The sequence below is a fragment of the Rhipicephalus microplus genome, chromosome X (assembly GCF_043290135.1).
Source record: "Rhipicephalus microplus isolate Deutch F79 chromosome X, USDA_Rmic, whole genome shotgun sequence".
NCBI classification, from domain to species: Eukaryota; Metazoa; Arthropoda; class Arachnida; order Ixodida; family Ixodidae; genus Rhipicephalus; species Rhipicephalus microplus.
In genome coordinates, this window is record NC_134710.1 from 8,362,275 (window position 1) to 8,381,752 (window position 19,478).

The 19,478-nt window shown below is 45.4% G+C and overlaps 1 protein-coding gene across 3 annotated transcripts in view; it reads left to right on the forward strand.

Annotated features, from left to right (window-relative positions):
• LOC119175641 (WW domain-containing adapter protein with coiled-coil) overlaps positions 1-19,478 on the forward strand; it is a 239,138-nt gene that overhangs the window by 197,411 nt on the left and 22,249 nt on the right. For all 3 annotated transcript variants that reach the window (XM_037426555.2, XM_037426557.2, XM_037426556.2), the window contains one exon: positions 6,951-7,078. In XM_037426555.2, the coding sequence (XP_037282452.1) occupies positions 6,951-7,078 (128 nt within the window). The remainder of the gene's footprint in view (positions 1-6,950; positions 7,079-19,478) is intronic.

Here is a 19,478-nt window from a genome sequence, read left to right on the forward strand (position 1 = left end):
CCGGGTACCAGCAACCGTCAGAGCATTTTCATTCTTAATATATACAGCAGTCCAAAGGAACAAAAGCAAGGGTTCAAGACGGTTCTAAAGAAAGCTGTTAATATCGCCGGGGAATGTCCACTCGTCATAGCAGGTGATTTCAACGCCCCTAATCATACATGGGGTTACAAGTACAACACTGGGAAAGGAAATCGACTTTGGCAAAGTGCCAGTGAACTTGATCTCACCCTAATCACAGACCCCAGCCTACCAACAAGGCTTGGTACATCTTGCTGCAGGGATTCCACCCCGGACCTTACATTTGTAAGGAACATCAAGAAGGCCCAGTGGATGAACCTTGCTGTAGACCTAGGGAGTGACCACTGCATTCTTGCCACTACCTTCTCCGTGGAGCGTAAAAAGCAGAGAGAATCCCACTTCACAGACTGGGATAAGTTCAGGAAGATAAGGATGGAAAGGGAACAAGATGGCCACAGACAAGGCTTGGAGCAGTGGGTCAAACAGATTAAAGATGACATCAAATCCGTCTCCTCCACCATTACCACAGATCTTCCGGTTGAAAGAATGGATAGCCGGCTTGCTCATCTTCTTGAGGCAAAGCAAGCACTACTGAACCGTTGGAAGGGTCAGCGCCTGAACCGAAGACTGAGGAAGAAGATAGCTGAGGTAAACAGATCAGTCGAGGAACATTGTCGCGCACTGTCGAGGCAGCAATGGGACGAAATCTGCAACTCCGTCGATGGTCAGATGCGCAATGGCAAGACATGGAATATGTTAAAGCATCTCCTCAACGAAAACACCACCAAAACAAATCAAAAGCATGTTATCGCTCGAATTTTGCATAAAGAGATAGGGCGCACTACAAAACAGCAAGTTGTCCAGCAGCTCGTGCATAAGTACCTCCCAATCAAAAGAGGATTGGCACCACCAAGTAGACAGTACCAGGGCACGCCAAATCCAGGTCTTGAGGGCGACTTTAACATCGAGGAGATCAGAAGAGCCTTGCATGATCTCAACGGCAGGTCGGCCCCTGGCCCGGACGGTATATCAAACAAGGCCCTGCGTAACCTTGATGACGATTCAATTGAAACCCTGAGGGATATGATCAATTCAGTATGGAAAGAAGGCAGGGTGCCAGAGCAGTGGAAGCTGGCCAGCACGATCCTTATTCCTAAGCCAGGAAAGCCCCCTAACTTGGACAACATGAGGCCAATATCCTTGACATCATGTATCGGCAAGGTCGCAGAACATGCCATACTGCACAGGATAAACAAGTACTTGGAAGATAACAACATATATACACACAATATGGTTGGATTCAGGGCAGGGCTATCCACACAAGATGCATTGAAGCTTATCAAACACCAGGTCACTGACAATGAAACCAGAGACGTGAGAGCCATTCTGTGCCTAGATCTAGAAAAAGCGTTTGACAACATCCACCACTCATTCATACTCGAAGCAATTTCCAAGCTTGGTCTAGGGAAAGCCTTCTATGACTACGTATGGTCCTTTCTTACAGATCGGAAAGCCGTGATGAAGATCGCAGATAACGAGACCGCAGCAATCGAACTAGAAGCAAGGGGCACGCCACAAGGGGCAGTGATTTCACCAATGCTGTTCAACATTGCCATGATTGGACTGTCAAAGAAATTATCGAGCATTGAAGGATTGAAGCACAGCATCTACGCAGATGACATTACCATCTGGTGCACAGGTGGAAGCGAGGGGCAGATTGAGAGCGCTCTGCAAGAGGCGATTGACACCGTAGAAGACTACCTTCGCCCTTCCGGGCTCAAGTGCTCCTCGAGTAAGTCAGAACTTTTGCTTTATCGGACTGCACGCCGGGGACCGAAGCCCAGGGGACGGAAGCCGTTAAACCAGATAGACATCCATCTCCGTACAAATCAAGGGGATGCCATCCAAAGGGTCGACTTCATCAAAGTCCTGGGAATGCTGATAGAGTCTACGGGCGCCAACAGCAAATCTATAGCCAAGTTAACTCGGAAAACAGACAGTGCGGTGCACCTCATACGCAGAGTGGCCAACAAAAGAAATGGAATCAAGGAAGACAACCTCATCAGGTTGATGCATGCGTTTGTTCTAAGTCACTTCACATACAAGGCAGCAATGCACAACTGGTCAAGAGCAGAGTCCGAGACACTGAATGTGCTCCTCAGGAAAGTTATCAAGAAGGTCCTGGGCCTACCCATACATACCAGCACCGAGCGTCTGCTTGAGCTTGGCATACACAACACGCTCGAAGAAATAGCAGAAGCCCAAGAGAGAGCACAGTTTGCAAGGTTATCTACTACAAGGTCGGGGAGAATGATCCTGCAGGAGCTGGGCCAACACCCAATAGCAATCAGACGCAATTACAATGATATCCCTGACAACATCAGGGAGACTATCACGGTATCTCCTATACCGAGAAACATGCATCCAGAACACAACGTCGGAAGAAGAGTAGCGAGGGCCAGGACTATACTTCGTCAAGTCTCAAACGAGGAACGAGGGGTCGTATTTGTTGACGCGGCTTCTTACGCCAATGGGAAAGCGTTAGTGGCAGTGGTAGTCGATGGGGCTGGCCATGTCGTCAACTCAGCGACGGTCAGGACGAAAGACCCAATCATTGCGGAACAAGTGGCCATCGCCTTAGCACTCAAGATGGATAACATTGAAGTGGTCTACAGTGATTCCATGGCAGCACTACGGGCGTTCGCCAAGGGGACGGTCTGTGAACAAACGCTGAAAATACTGCAAGGCAAGAACATAACACATCATCTTCTGAGTTGGTTCCCAGCTCACCTTGGACAAATCAACGATTCCCCTCCCAATCTCAACGAAGCAGCACACGAGGCGGCGCGAGAACTCTCCAACCGCGCCTCCCCGGGGATGCGTTCTACCGGTGAAGGGGATAACCGGGAAATTCTTACAACATATAACGAGCTCACTAAACATTTCTACCTGTCTAGAAGGATTTTCCCTCCACCTCACAAAAATCTAACCCGGCCCCAAGCACTTACATTAAGGCTTTTGCAAACGCGGATGTACCCTACTTTGAAAATGTTACACATCATGTACCCTGACCTATACCCAAGTAATCTTTGTCCACATTGTGGGGAAATAGCTTCATTAGAACACATGCTCTGGCAGTGCACCAAATTCGCTCATTTATCGCACATCACCTCTGCCAGATGGGAGGCGGCAATCCGCAGCTCGTCCTTGGCAGATCAGCTCTGGGCTGTCCACCAAGCCCGCGAGGCGGCTGAGGAGCTTGGCATCTCAGTCCCCACGTGGGAGCTGCCCGCAACACAGTGATCTGTGTTTTGGAGGACCAAATAAAAGTTTATCCAATCCAATCCAATCCAATGAGCAGCTGACTTTTTCTTGTAGGCCTTGTTATAGCTGCTTCTTTATATAATTATTCTTACCTTAGTGAACAGTTTGCGTGTTCAATTAAGCTAGAGCTATGATATGACTTTGTGAGTATGATCACTAGTTTGTAGCATGTGCAGTATTTCTGGGAAGTTTCGTGCCACGCTGACCAGCGTTGCGGAGTTTGCACCTTGGAATTGAAATGATTCCAGAATCATTCCACATTTTTCTGACACTAAAATGAGATGGAACACTGGAACCGTGATACTGCAATGCCTATAGTAAAAAAATGGAAATAGAATAGACCTTTCCCTGTTTGTAAACAGTGTGACGTCACTGCGGGCACCCCGCCCCCCATACCCTCTCTCGGAGCAGCTGCTGGTTGGCAAGAAAGTTCTTCCGGCGGCATCTTTCTGCATAGCAGAGCTGCGTGTCTGCATTCCTTCAACAGAAATTTCTACATTGCTATGTTCTAAAGTCAGCTTTTGAAAGAAGGGGGTCGCGGAAAGGTCACTACTCATAGTGTGGAAATTTGCTCGTCATAGTTGGATGGATGGACAAACTTTGTTAAGAGTACTGAGAGACGCGACTAGCACACAGTGGGCTTCACCCATGTAGATGGCAGCCATAAAAAACAATATCTTTTTCGAACGCAAACATTTTGAATGTACAAGGTTACTGGCACTATGAGAAATATTTGCATGGCATGGATGTGGATGTGGATCGTGGCATGTGCAATGTAGGTTTAAACGACGTACAGCATTGGCGGCAGCATGGTTGTGAGCTGCTGTACGCGACGTCAAGGATTAGATTCTCTCTCCTTGCCCACAAGTCTGATCAGAGATGAATAAAAAAAAAAAAGAAACACTTCTTGCCGTGGGTTAGGCTGAGGTTAACATATCCTCGTGAAAATCAGTGACATTCTGCCGCTGCGTTTTTCAATAACCCAGTGAAAATTCATGTGATGTAAAACCCGACATCTTAATAATATATAATATCATCTAGCACACTTACCTTGCTGCATTTAACACCTATAACGTGCTTTCGTACATTTATATTGATCTTTTAGGCCTGACACATTTCTATTGCGCATTGTCACTTCATAAGGATCGAGCCGTAAAAGTACAAAGTAGATAAGAAACGAAAATCTCCACAGTTTTTATTAAAACGTATCGGGTATTCAATGATTAGAGTTATAGCCATGGTGAAGCATATATGCAGATTCGGCAACGCTAGAACATGCTTATAGTTCATGCGTAGTCGTATATATCACCCGGAGATCATGAACTTTTATTTTTCTGCACGCCGCGCATACGCTGAGATGTACCCAATCGCAGATGATCGCGCCAATTGTATTTTTATCTTGACTACAATGTCAGATCGTAAAGTTCCATCAACAACCGGACACGTAAACCGGCCCACAACAAATACCAGTGTTTTCGCAAACAGGACACATCGCGTTATTCACACTGCACACACCACGCACAATATTGCCAGTTTCACCGTCCCTAAAGGTGTACCAATATTATCGATGCCTTTCAACGCACACTACACGCCACAGTCAACACTGCACATTTTCAAAGGCGATGCCGCTGTTCCTCGTAAACGCTGCCACGTGTGTTCACTTCTGCAAGATAAACAGCCAGCCAGCGTGGCGAATATTTCATCGCGCACTTTATGACACACCTAGATTTTCTCTGACAGATACCACAGCTAATGTTGCCATTGTGAGATGAAGATTAAGCTTTCGAAAAGAAAAAAAAATTTGCCCCAAGCACCGAGCAACTGCACCCCATTCGGCCACCGGTGGGAATGTCTTGCCAACCACCACCTTGCACGTGCACCGGTGACGTCACACTGTGACATACCCCACTAGAGTTCTATTGAGCACCTTTTACACGGAATAGAATGAGAATGGAATTGCGTGTTTTTCCGAAAATAGAGGACATTTTCGTTCACGCACTCTTTTTTAAACTTCAAACATTAATAAGTCACAGCCTTGAATTTAACAATTAAGCAGTATTTTTAAATTGGCTTGACTGATGCAAGCACCGGCCAATTTATAAGCAATATACCTACGACAATTCGTTATATAGTCCTTATATAGACTGCGTTGCTTTTAAACTTTGTCTCTATTCTTCGCGTAACCGTGGCACTATGTCGTTGGTATTCGTTTCGCGCAAGCTATGGTTGCGGCATTCCTCCTTTTATGCAATGTGGATTTTTTTTCTTGCCCCATGTTTCCTTACCCTTCCTTTCTTTGTTTTTGCTTGTGTCATTGTCGGCAACTTGGGAGCATATTCAAAAAAGCGCTTCTCTTAGTTGTGATGCATATTGACGATGGCACAATGCTTGTGTTTACTGCAAGCTTCCATATAGTATTAGTTTGCGCATCATCTCAACTCATACAGGCTTCTCCTGTGGAGGAGATGTTGAAGAAAGGAGAAGACAACTTCTGCAACCCTAATTGAGAACATGGCTCAGCGCCTGTAGCGAAGCATCAAAAACTTATGCTGTTTAATTGGAGGAGGCATTTCTCTGAAAGGTCACGCAACATTGCATGTAAGAAAAGCGTGGGAGATCTCTGTGTGTATGTGGGGCAGCATGCAGTGCTAACAAAGTTGCCAGCAGAGACATTAGCAAAGAACTGTTCTCAGCGAAAAGTCTTGTTGCTATCATAATTATCCGACCAAATGTAAATAGCAGTGGTCGCATCGATGCTTGTTGGCGAAAACTTATGTGCATAACTTGACGAGTGAATTTCCAAACTTGTGGGTTCCTAACTAGTTTAATTGCTGAAAAAAATGTGGATCACTACATGAAACTTTCATCATTGTGGGAGTGCTTTTTCAAATTTCTTTGTTTTGAGAGGGGGCAAGCTCACTGAACTATGCACACTTGCCAGTGACTTCACCTTTCCTTGTTGCGTCAAGTTATCGATGGTTAAATGGATGCGTATTCAATAAAACATGTTATAAGCACAAGTGTGCATTTTTAGAGGCTGTCCTGCTCCATAAATGCCTTGGGAAAAAAAGTTTGATTTACGATACAGACGCACTGAGGTGAAGCTCATCTCTAACAGGCAGGTTGTCAGCAAACCCAGGATGCTGTATATAGTCTGGCAGTAATGTGTTGCAGGCAGAGGAAGAAAATTTCGCAGCACCTGTGTGAGCTCCCTAATGATAGAGCTAAACTTCTGTATATTTTTTGTAACTCGTCGGGACATATGATGTACTGTCTTTCAATGGCTTTTCTGTGAAACACATCCTTCTCTATAGTATTATGTGTATTTCAGTGTTTTGTGAAATGTTATCTTTCATAAGTATGGCACATGTATGGCACTCCTTGTTTTTCAAAATAATGTGTTGCATAGTGCCTGTAGTCATCAATAGCAAGTAAGGGATCAGCCAACCTGTAAAGTAGAAAAATTAGGCAAACTTAAGAGGCTTGTGGTGTAAGCAGTTTTAGAAAAAAATGATGTGTGAATGCTCTAAATCCAAAGTTGTTGTATCTACCCTTGAAACTAGTGGTAAGTGTGTGTTGGTGCCCACACTTATGAACTCTTTTTGCAGGCGAACCGGTACAGCGAAGAAGCACACAGCTTAGGAAGTTTAAACTGCACACGAGTTTCGGCTGAGCTCAAAATGGCCCGCTCTCTGGTCAGAGTGTGTGAAATTCAAGCAACAGTACAAGAACAGAGGTACTGTCATTCACTTATGTAATTTTATTTACTGATGGGATATTTGAGTAAATTCAGGGGGTAGTTACATAGCAAAATGAACATGAAGGTATGCTGAAGTAGTTCGCTTGACATTGGTTGTGCGGTGCCCTTATTCTCCATAATATGCTCATATATTTTTCTTTTGCATGAGTGAGAGTTATATATTTCACTTGTTCTTGTGCCTGATGACATTTTTCTTCACACTTCCAAGTTTTATTTGTCTATGGCATGCACTATAAATATGAAACCAATAATGCATAGCTGGTACAGTTTCAGAGCTCCATGTAACACAGAGAACCGCATGCCTACGACAGGCTGCTGCGTAGGTTATGGCATCAAACCTACAGGGTTACTCACATGAAAGTGCTTAGTTGTTTATCTCAATCAAATGTAAGGTCAAGCCTTCAAGAGCCTAGAAAATGTACTGCTAACCATGAGTAAGAAAGTAATTACAGTAAGTTTTTAAAAGCTAGTTTCGGTTCATACTGTACGCTGACGTCGCGATGTGGCATGAGCTCGTCGCATGCTCGTACAAGATGTTCTGACGTTTCCAGAGCAGTTCAGCGCTCCATTTATGATGTAGAAGTGGCCATTTTGGCAGTTTTGGCACCTGAAGTCGTCACTACCGTAAGATGCTGAGCAATGAGCAAGTGCACCCCTGCAGTGAAGGATAGTCTGGCCAGATTTGGGAGGGGGGCGCTTGCTCGGGCAGGGGCGCTTTGTCGGCATTTTACAATAGCTGAGCTGCTGCATGAAGTCACCAGAATAAGTGCTGTAGCCTGACATCAAGCTAGTGCCGATGTCGGCCATAGGAGAATTACTTTATTATCAAAATCAAGTATCTTGTCAGCATTTGTCGAGCTTCATGCTTGCTCATAGCCGTCTCAGTAGATGTATATGGCAGAGTAAGCTCACCTCTGGAAAATGGTGTCCGTACAGTGTAACCTCGTTACAACAGATCTGCTTACAATAGACATTTGGATGCTACATACTCAGTTGCAGCTTTATGTTGATCTCCTTATCTGTACCATTGATCGAAACTTGTTTACAATAGATCCAGGTACAACAGGCATTCGGATATACCATATTTACTCGCATAATCCTCGCACTTTTTTTTTTTTTCTGAAAATCGATGTAAAATTGGGGGGCGCGAGAATTATGTGGCGAAAAATTTCCACGAAAACGTGCAGAGCGAAAAAGAAAGCGAAGTGGCCGCAAATCGGGATTCTCAAACCAGCAACTCACAGAAAGCTTTGAAAATAACTAATAAAATTTACCTCAACAATAAAAGCAGAGGTTCGACACAAGGCAAGATTTATTTGAAACACAAAAAGTGCAAGCAAATAGTCGAGAATTAGAATACTTACACAAAGCTTATGGGCGTTGCGGGCGTAGGGGTAGCGTTCGTCACTCAACAGAAGCCCCCCAAAAGGTAAGTTTCAGATGTCAGTATTGGGCTGATGGCTACTTAACAGAATCGTCCACAGTTTCCTTCTAAAGAAATAAAGTTTACCATCAATCCCAGTCTTAGGCACTCGGCAGGCCCAACGCGTCTTGATGGCTTTTAGCTGCCATCACCAGTAGCGAACACAAAACTCGTCGACTCCGAAGGGCCTACCGGAGTGTGGCAGCTTGGGCTAGTTGGTATGGCAGGACGATAGTCATAGCGCGAGAACAAAACGACGACACAGGGACAAGAAGGACACGAAAGACACGAGCGCTCGTGTCTTTCGTGTCCGTGTCTTTCGTGTCCTTCTTGTCTCTGTGTCGTCATTTTGTTCTCGCGCTATAACTATCGTCATGCCTACCGGAGGCCCTGTTACCATTGTTCTTTAGAGCATGATCAATCACTTTGAACTTGAAAGCATCCGTGTAGCTTCACTATCACCTCATAACGTGACAAGATTACGGACACAACATACAAAACATGCCGCAACGCACACTTGTCGCTTTGGCTTGGATTGGATTGAATCTTCATGCAATAATAGTACGCTTGATGCTTAAGAGATGGTGCCAGATAGCGCACGCTATCATCATCAATGGCTGGAATGAGCAGACGACATTATTGCAGCAGTTTTTGGGAATGCAATAATTACTCGAGGAAAAAAATCGTATTTTTGTTGGGGGATGGGGGGGGGGTGCGAGGATTACGCAAGTAAATACGGTAATTGACCAAAATAAGAGGTCTGAAAAGTAGTCAGCACTCTTTCACAGCGGACTTTTGACATCGCTTGGCATACTTCCAGGACGGGAGCAATGTTCCTACGGTGTCAACACAGGTGGCGGCCCTTTTGAGACGGCTGCGCTTGGCTTGGATTGACCCGGCTAACGAAGCTTACTACGACTAATCGTTAATGCATTGTATGAAAATCAATGCATAATTTTTAATGATTACAGTGTTATCAAAGCAAAAAACAGTCTGCTTATCGACTCAAAAAAGGAAAAAACCATTAAAGCGATAAGTCCTTAGGAATGGCATATTTTTGCCAAAGTAAAAAAAAAAGTTGATAGAAAGCGCTCACTTGGTAGCGGCCCCAATCAGAATAGAAGTTACGTTCGCGATGGCGCTGACAGCGGGTGCTTTGTTCGGCAGGGGCTGTTTCGACGTTTTGTCTAGTCCACTCCTCGTGTATTGTGTACATTGGTTCGTTGTGGATGTGATCATGGTGTGATGAAGCCTGTGGAGCCAAACACATCAGCCAATGCCACGCGTCGTAAGCCATTGCAAGCGAAGTGTAAGCAGATAGCCTAAAAGACAAACTTAATATCATTGAGTTGGTTGAGAAGGGAAAAAAGCAAGTGGACGTCGCCATGGCGTACGGCTTGTCGAAGCAGATTGTCAACACCATTGTCAACGCCAAAGCAGCGATCTTGTTGAAGAAAGTATCAGGTAACTTACAACCCAAGAGGTTTCGGCTCTGTGAAGCTTCATATGAGTAGGTAGAGAAGGAAAAAAAGCAAGTGGACGTTGCCGTGGTGTACGGCTTGTCGAAGCAGACGGTCAACACCATTGTCAACGCCAAAGTAACGATCTTGTTGAAGAAAGTATCGGGTAACTTACAACCCAAGAGGTTTCGGCTCCATGAAGCTTCATATCCTGACGTCGAAGAGGCCCTGCTTATGTAGCTTCATGACTCCCGTATGCGAAATATCCCCGTGAACGGACTGCTCCTACGAAAACGCGCAGAGCAACTTGCGTTTGTTCTTAATCAAGAACAGTTTCAGTGCAGTGAAGGTTGGCTCAAGCATTTTAAATCGAGGCTTGGAATCGCTTTTAAGTGTTTATCCAGAGAGTCGGCCAGCGGCGACGACACTGTTGTTGCCAGCTGGAAATTCAATGTTTTTCCCGCTCACCTGAAAGGCTATGCACCACAGGATGTGTTCTATGCCGATGGGAGCGGGTTTTTTTTTTTTTTTTAATGAGTTAAAGCCAAGGAAGACTTTTTGTTTTGCCACAGACGCGTGCCATGGTGGCAAGAAGTCGAAGGGGCGCATTAGCGTTCTTTTTTGCTGCAATATGGATGGGAGCAAAAAGACCAACCTCAGAGACTGTAACCGAGAAAGTGTCAATTTCTCAAGCCCTGGACTATATTCAAGGACTGAAAAACTATTTAACACAACAGGCCACAAGTGCAGATGATGTGAACACACTTGTGACAATAGAGGCGCATATAGTTTCTAAAGCTGTCCACCACACAGTGCAGGCAAAGCTGACTAGCTTTTTTCAAAAGTCAACCGTGTTGTGTTTGTGACTGGCAATTCTTTCTTGTTGTAACAGACGTTTTACGCATTTACATAAAAGTCTGTTGTAACAGTACATGGATTTAATATACTCCCTTCACAACAGACTAAAATCCTCACAGTATGAAGGTCTGTTGTAATGAGGTTATACTGTACTCCTTAGCTCCAGTGTTTGTTTAGGTGCAATTCGATTGTACCGAGTGTAACCAATGCATAAGCATGTGGCTTTCTCTAAGTCCTTCCTGAAACACTGGATTTAAGAAATAGAGCAAATGCAACAATCTTGCATGGCCTTCGAGATGGCAGTGTAGCATGCGCTAATTATTGTGAAACATGCTCAGATGTAATTAATCTGGCATGCTGTAACCATCACTGATAGCTCTTATAAAAGCTAGACATGTTTGAGCTAAAGTGCGTCACAAGAGACAGTTTTCGTGTGTGCAAAATCAGCAGAAACATAGTTGCTTTAAAAACCCCCCAAAAATTTTGCATAGCTTCGGAATAGTATGCACGTCTAGGCATTTAAAATGTCTTGAAAAATTGATACTGATGACTGAAGAAAAGTGTGAATTTAAGGGCTTGCTTTCTTTGTTAGACACAATATTAATGATAACTAACAGACAAACAGACAGTTCTCATTGATCCTTATGGCTGTATGTTGTGAATTCCTGTGCAAGTGCATGTTCACATAGCAAAGCATTGACATAGTTAAGCTACGTTTTCAGTTGATCACTTGTTTAGACACATTTCCTTTGCAATATTTCCGATGAAAGCACTTTCAGAAATGTGATAAAGCGTTGTGCTTAGCCATACCGAGAGTGCATCACTTGTAGTCACACCTAGTACTAGGAGATGTTCAAATATTCAAGCGATTTGACATGAATTTAGATTAGTCGAAATTTCCAAGTGTGAACGAATTTATTTGACTACATATGGCGCCCTTGTCGAGGTGCTTTCATTGTAGTGCGTTGGTGCGACACTATAAAACCAAACAGCCTTAAAAAAATTTGCACTGTCGCAAAGGCACAATTGAAGGTTAAATGTACATAAAGTGTAGACCTTACAGTGCAGAATTGTGCAATAAACTTACGCTCGTCAAAATAAAAATGCTGTACAGGCTCCCCAAAATTCACAAGCCCGATGTCCCAGTACCGCCGATTGTGGACTACACACGCTCACCACTGTGCGAACTCTCGCATTACCTGCACCATATCATGCGACCGCTAGCGGGGCTCACCGAAACTTTCGTCAAAGACTCTGCTAATTTCTATGAGCAATTAAGAGGTGTGTGCCTTGATGACGATGAGGTTATGGTATCATATGACGCGAAGTTAATGTTTACCTGTGTGCCCGTTCACTATGCTGTGGAATGCTGTAAAAAACTTCTCGAAATGGACTCTTATTCACCCCAATGTACGCCTTTTGAAGCCCAGGACGTCTGCCGCCTTCTGAGGTTTTGTCTTGACAACACATACTTCGTGTTCAACAAGAAATATCTCAAGCAGGTGTTCGGCACAGCAATGGGCGCACCCGTGTCCGTTGTTCGCGCCAAAATTGCACTGGAGGATCTGGAATGTGCCGCTCTTTCCTCATTTGTGACGCGACTGTAACGTTGCGGTTCTTGTTTCATTTCGCACAATGTGCAGGTTCGATTGGGTAGGTCCGAGGAGCCACCTCTGGACACTTCCTGAAGGACGAGTCCGTTTCATGCAAACATTAATGACAATAGCTCGAGAGCACTTAACCCCAAATAAAATTACTCCTATCTCTCGGATACAGTTCCAAAAAATGTACATGCTATAACTTCGTCCGTAATCATGAAGTCCTACCACTCAGTCCCTGCACAGAGTTAGTCGCAGAGAGTTGCGAAGGAGCAGGATCTCGCCCACGTCGTTGCGTAGGAGCCTGGGCGCAAAGCACGGGGTTGATGTCGTCGCCGTAGTTGGTGTCGGCGTTGGGCAGCTACACGAACCGTAGAAAAAGCAGCCTTCCTAGGCTGCCAACGGACGCTGCACTAGCTGACGCCGCACCAGTTGACATTGCATTTGCCGCACTGGTCCCGAAGCGGAGTCCCGGCCGGACAGCCTCACCTGAGCTCGAGCCTGAAGATCGACAGTTCAGACCTGTTCACGGGCACAGGAACGTCAGGACAGCCAGGTAGTCCTGAAGCCCCTCAGGTCACCGGACGATGAAGGCAGGAGCCTTGACTGGGGTCCGAAACCCGACTGCCTTGATGCGTGGCTCGTCTTCCTCTGGTCACCGCTGCGACTCTTTTTTTTCCGTCTCGCACGTGCTTCAAATAAAGCTGCGTCTGCGTCGAATTGACGCTTCAGTCGTTTCTTGTTATTCATTAACATCCCTGCCATTTTCTTCTTCCTTGCCGAGCTCGAACTTGGTTCATGGCACGCACTTCAAACCCCGCTCACCCTGTCTGTTTCAAGTTCCACACACTCCAACCACTTTGAATTCCGCGCATTCCATCACGGCTACCAAGGTTTTTTATAAGATACATGGCTTTTGTATCATCCGTCGCCAACACACAGCACAGTTTCTCCAGCACCTGAACTCTTTCAAGGCGAGCATACAGTTCGCGCTGGAAGAGAAAATCAATGGACGAATCTCTTTTCTTGGCGTCCTTGTGGAGAAAACCTCCAATGGGTTAAAAACCAACGTGTACAGAAAGCCATGCACACGGGAAAGTATCTCAGCTTCGATTCGGCACACCCCATCGGACAAAAGAGATCCGTTGCAGCGGCACTTTATTCCTGGGCATTCCGTGTCTGCTCCAGCTCTACAAAACGTACGCAAGAACTGTAGAGGGTGAAAAGGGACCTATTAATGATTGGTTACCCTAATCAACTTCTCAGGACTCGGGAGCGTAATGCACCCAAGCCCTGCCATGAAACAGCAAAAGAAAAAAGGCGAAGTGCACAGCAATTCCTTATGCAGCGGGAACAAGCAAGGCACTCGCAAGAATCTTTAAAGGCTATGGTGTAATAGTAGCCCACGTACCTACTGGAAAACTCCGGCAACAGCTTGTTCACACAAAGCGCACGGATTTCCCGGGAGTTATCTACAGAATACTGTGCGGGCAATGTGACTTGTCGTACATCAGCACGAGTGGAAATTTCAAACGGCATTTGAAACAATACCAAAATGACGTCGCCAAGGGCCACACAACTGCGAATGCCTTGGCAGAACATCACAAAGAAACTGGCCACAGTATTGACTGGGACGCAGCCAGTCTTGGGCAGTAACTAGTTACTACTAACGCGTTACCGGTGACTAGATACTTTATACAGTAACTTGTAACTGTAACTAGTTGCTTCTAATTTAAAGAAACTTGTAACTGTAACACTGTTACTTTTTTACTGAGTAACTGTAACAGAAAATACAGTTACAGTTACTTTTGTTTTTGTAAAAAATTATCCAACAGCCACACTCGTTAGAGGCCGACGTTAAACGCTTCTCATTTTTTCGAACTTTTTTTTTTACAATATCCTCTCCACCTTTCGACTTTCCACGGCTCCCATCGCAGTTTAAGGGAACAGATCGCTAAAAGGAATATCCTCCCTGCACAAGACCGAGTTCGGACTTTACTTGTATACTACATGTCTAAAGGGAAACATATTTTACAATACCTGTCTGGCTGGTTTGAAGCGCAGTGTGTCTGGAGGGTATGTTTATTCCTAAAACTACATGTTGTAAATCAGACATGTTGCCACTGCATACCTTGCCAAGTTCGCGTGCCCCCCTCCCCTGTTTTTTTTTTTTTTTTTTTTTTTTTTTTTTCGTGGGGGGGGGGGGGGGGGGCAAGGTGAATATCTATATATTCTTTTTGTCACTTGAGCTCCTGTCTCTTTTCTTGGTATGCCGGTGGAGCATTCCTCCGTCTGAGGCTTCCAGCAAGTCGCGTTTGACAGGTGGCTAGAAAACAGCAGCATAAAACTGCTGAAAGCCTGAAGCTATCATTTAAAACGTGTTTGTAGCTGATTGTGAAAGCTCTACTTGGAGTTAAAGAGGCTTATGACAAATTCTATTGAAGGAACAGGAGTAGAGGGGTCGGGCAGTGAAGGGGCAGAGCACTGACAGCAGGACCACTCACCCTGCCAATGGAATGCGGGGCACTCCCAGAGGGCGGGTGAATGGGGTGATGAGTGAGGAGACCATGTGGTCAAAACATTCCAAGCCCCGGCATAATCTCTGTGGGGCAGCAGCAAAATACACATAAAACCTGTCAGCCACACGCTCTTTGTTATCCTAATACCTAGTATGTTTGTGCAACAACACTTTCGGCAGGCGCCCAGCTGTTATCGTAGCAACCCGTACAAAACAGCAGTGTCAAAATGCACATGGCTGCTACCATATCCGCCACACTTGCCGGCTGAAGAAAAATTCGGAGACTGTGACATTCAAGGACCACGTGACTCGTTGTACTGCTACTGCGCTCACTCTGCTTTTCAGGCGAGAGCGCTACAAACTGCTCCTGGCTTCTCTCGGCGATGCAAAAGCACTCTCGCCCTACCGATGGATAACAGTGCTTCTGCACCTGTTCGACCACTGAAACACGCCGGCTCAGAAGAGAGCACTTTCAGCGTGCTTTTGAGTGCTCCTGCTCTCCGTCTCCATGCACTTCTTCTGGGTATCATTATAATAAACGTCCTGCCGTCGTTCTAGTGCATCAGCCACGTGTTCCCCTGCATACAACGTTCATTGTGTGTATTCGCTATGTCCATCAAGAGGGGAAAGCTCTCTGATGAAAACTTTGAAAAGCAACTCATTCTAAAGTGTAACGAATTTTGCAAGTAAACTTCCTTGTCACCAAGTGTGCAAAAACAACAATAACAACAAAAAACTGATGTGACAAAGTGAGCCTTACAGAACGATTGATTATATTGGCTGACTCTTAGGTTTTTTTTTTTTTTTTTTCCGTCTAGGGTTTCACAACATGCAACTTTCATTACCTGCATGCCTTCCTACGCCATTATTCATTCAAATCTATCATTTGTTTTGTAATCAATTACTTATTTTACACAGTAATGGAAAAATTGCGACATTACTTTTTCACTGTAACTGTAACAAGTTACCTTTACAAAATCGGTAACTGTAACTGTAACAGAGTAACTTTTTTGCCTTTAGTAACTGTAACTGTAACACTGTTACTTTTTACTGGTAACGTGCCCATTACTGGACGCAGCAGACATTATCGCAATGGAAAGACATTTATCTGCCCATCTTCTTCTAGAATCATTTTACATTCAGCCTACTAACCGCACAATAAACAGGACAAACTGCAATCTACCAGAGATACAGTTAAACCTTGTTATAATGAAATTGGAGGGCCGCCGCTATTTGTTCGTTATAACCAATATTTCGTTATAGCCGTAGCGGGCATTTACCGCAAATATTATGCACTGTACTTACCCCAAAAAAATAGCGGGCGAAGTAGCATCTTGCCGCACGGTGGTATGCAACAAAATAACCGTATTCCCAAATAAAAAGGAAAAGTCATGCACCTGTTTTAAGGGGAGACGTGGGTCCTCAAATGAAGTTTGTTAATTTTGGAGGGAATTAAATGATATTTAACAGTGTTGTTCAGTTTTTTCTGCTGATTTCAAATATGTAACTATATTTTGTATAGCTGCATTAGAACAAAAGATACAAAGATTTTAATACAGAAATTAGGTCGATTTCTTACGAGGCTTTTCAAAAACTTCGCTTGGTGAAAATCAAAAACTAAGTATATGACGAGAATGCCAGAGAGTTCCTCTAACCGGTGATGCTAATTTTATTGTTCTCAGCCCAATTATAATGCAAGAAAAACATATGTATAGTTGATTGCTAAATTTGCGCTAATTTTCATTTATAATCGGTGGCAACTAGAATTTAACACACAACTTTAGAAATAAATGAATAGCATCACCGGCTAGATCCATTCAGCATGAACATTTCGATATCAAACTTTTTGCTTGTACTCAGGAAAAACATGCGAAAATGTTCCGTAAGGACGTGTGCGATGGTCAAAAAAACAAAGCTGAGAAAAATGGATCTGAAATTTCGGTTCACCATAACTTTTATTAGCTTAGAAATCTGGCAATATAAATTGCATCACCATGTAGCCCTGTTCTTTAGCATCAAGTTCATGGTAAATATGTGGTCACTGTGCAGAAATAACACTGAGATATTTTATGTAACATCAGGCACAGTCATTGAAAGTGATGCAAGAAAGCCAGCACCACCCACTTCACTTGTGGTTCCTAGTTGAACAGAAGGCACACAAAAGATCTCCCTGTGCAAATAAAGCAGTTCAATGTTCATGGTGACAACAAAATATGCCTTTTGCACAGTTATGGCAGCAAGGAAACAAATCTAGATCAAATCCCAGTGGTGGCATCCACATTTAGATGGGGAGAAAAGCAAAAAAGTTGTGTTGTACTTGTGCTACAGTGCATCCCAGCTGGTCAAAAAGAGTAGAATCATCATGGTTTTGGCACACAAAATTCCAGAATTCAAAATAACAAAAAAAAATTCTTTGCACACAGCACCAGTGGCGTAGCCGGGGGGGGGGGGGGGGGCACACCGGGCCCGTCCCCCCTACCCCCCCCCGGAATTTTTTTTTTGCCATGGCATACACAGCACAAAATGACACTCGACCACATCTGCCTGCCCCCCCTTCCCCGCCCTCCCCCCCGCCCGAAAAAAATTTCTGCCTACGCCCCTGCACAGCACTGGTCACACCTAGACCTATAGTAGCCCAGGGCTGTAGGCAGAGTCTGCTGCTGGCTTGTGCCTTTTTGCAAGCCTGCTTGTGGCAGCATTCCTGCTTGTGTGGTCCTTGTTGGACATGCGAATTCGTCGACGATCCTTTTCGAGGCTTCGGCGCACTGCATGGCTACCAGCACTGTAGCCCAGTTTCTCTGCTATGACAGTGTTACTTTTCGTCACACCTTGATTGAATCGGCTGATGGCTTCGGCCACTGCCCTCTGGACACTGTGAAGCGAGGCATGCTTAGTCTTTGGTGCTTGCTCCCAAATAACAGAATGCAGGCACTCGCTAGCATTCTGAGTCATGCCATCGTTGCACCGCTCCAAGAGGGTTTCTTCACTCAGCCGCTTGAAGATTGGCTCCAAAGCTTCACACACGAAGCTGGGCAAGCTGTTTTTGTGTGGTGGGAGTTCCTCGTTCTTTGCCACAGCACGATTATAAAAGCACCAAGATTCTAGCCCTTCGGGGCAAAGATCGTGCTTCGGGGCGTCGTCAGTCGACGACATGTGGAGCAGGGTTGCCTCAACTGCCCTCTTCATTCCTGGCACGTCATTCTTATGACTCCTCAAAGCCCAGCCGTAGTAATTCATAATTTTCTTGATTCTCTCCTGGGTGAGCCGTCCCTTTCCTCCAAGTGGCTCACCTTGGGCCTTCTTCTTGTCAACCAGCGCACGCAAGGCTGCTCCCATACGCTTGTGTACGTGATTCACACAATCTTTCTTTTCTACCTTGATGAAGCCGTACACAGCCTGCTCGGTCAAGGCATGGAAAGTCCTGCTGTCACCGTCAGAAAGCATCGTGGTGTAACGCAGCTTGTACTTTTCTAGAGATCTCTGGAACATAATGAGTGCAGCTTGCACCTCCATTTGCCCGGCTTTACAATCAATGTTTTTCTGGCAGTCTGGCACATGTGTTGTGTGCCAAGCTGTGTAGCCTTGCTCACTGGGTTTTGGACCTAGTGAGCAGCCCAAGCAAAAGTTGGACAAGACAATGTGGTCCACAACAAGCCCGGTGTACATTTCAATGATGCACCCGACCGCAATGTGTGAACTGTGGCCACGCGTCAGCCAAGTTCCATCGAAGATCACGTCGATGTTGCCTGGTGGGTTGCCAAAGTCCCTGTAGAGTTCCTTGATTTGAACCACACTTGCGGCCTCACAGTCTGTTGCAGCACTGGTGCATGCCTGAACCATCATGTTCATGTGGCCCTGGAAAGTTTTGTGGTGTAAGCCGCGATGAGAAATGTTCATTACAGCAAAGAAATCGGAGAGGGCTGTTGCTCCCTTGCCGATGCTCTGAATGGCCTTCATCGCTCTGACGTTCACTTCGAACGGCGTTATCCTGGCGTCACCGGCGACTCTCGGGGAAGAAAATCGCTCTAAGCGCATCTCACAAGTGGAGCACTCCACCACAAGCTTGACACAAAGCCCATAATCTTTGGTGGGGTCCTTCGAAAGTGCCACAGTTTTCTTGCCGCACCCGGGACACAGCATAAGTCCAAGAATCTCTTGCACCACGGTCAAAGCCATTACTGCAAATTCAGTTCCGCTGTCGTTGACGTCCTCTTTCATTTCGACACCCAGAAGCTCGAACTTTCGCTCTGTTGCAGACTTCGATGCCAGGCGCGTTTTTATGTTACCGGCGGTCGCTGTGCGCTCCCTGCTTTCTTCAGGTGTGAAGAAAGTGGTGTTTATACGATCTGCGGCAACACGCGAAGTTGAGGCAGACGAAGCGTCGACGCCTGATGTGTTGGGTTGCAGCTCGGAACTCGATCCGGCAGAGCCTCCAGGCAGAGCAGCAACCGGCAACTCGGGCAGCATGACAGGCCTCGCCGCCTTCCGTCGCGCATTCCAGGGCCGCTTTCGAGTCTTG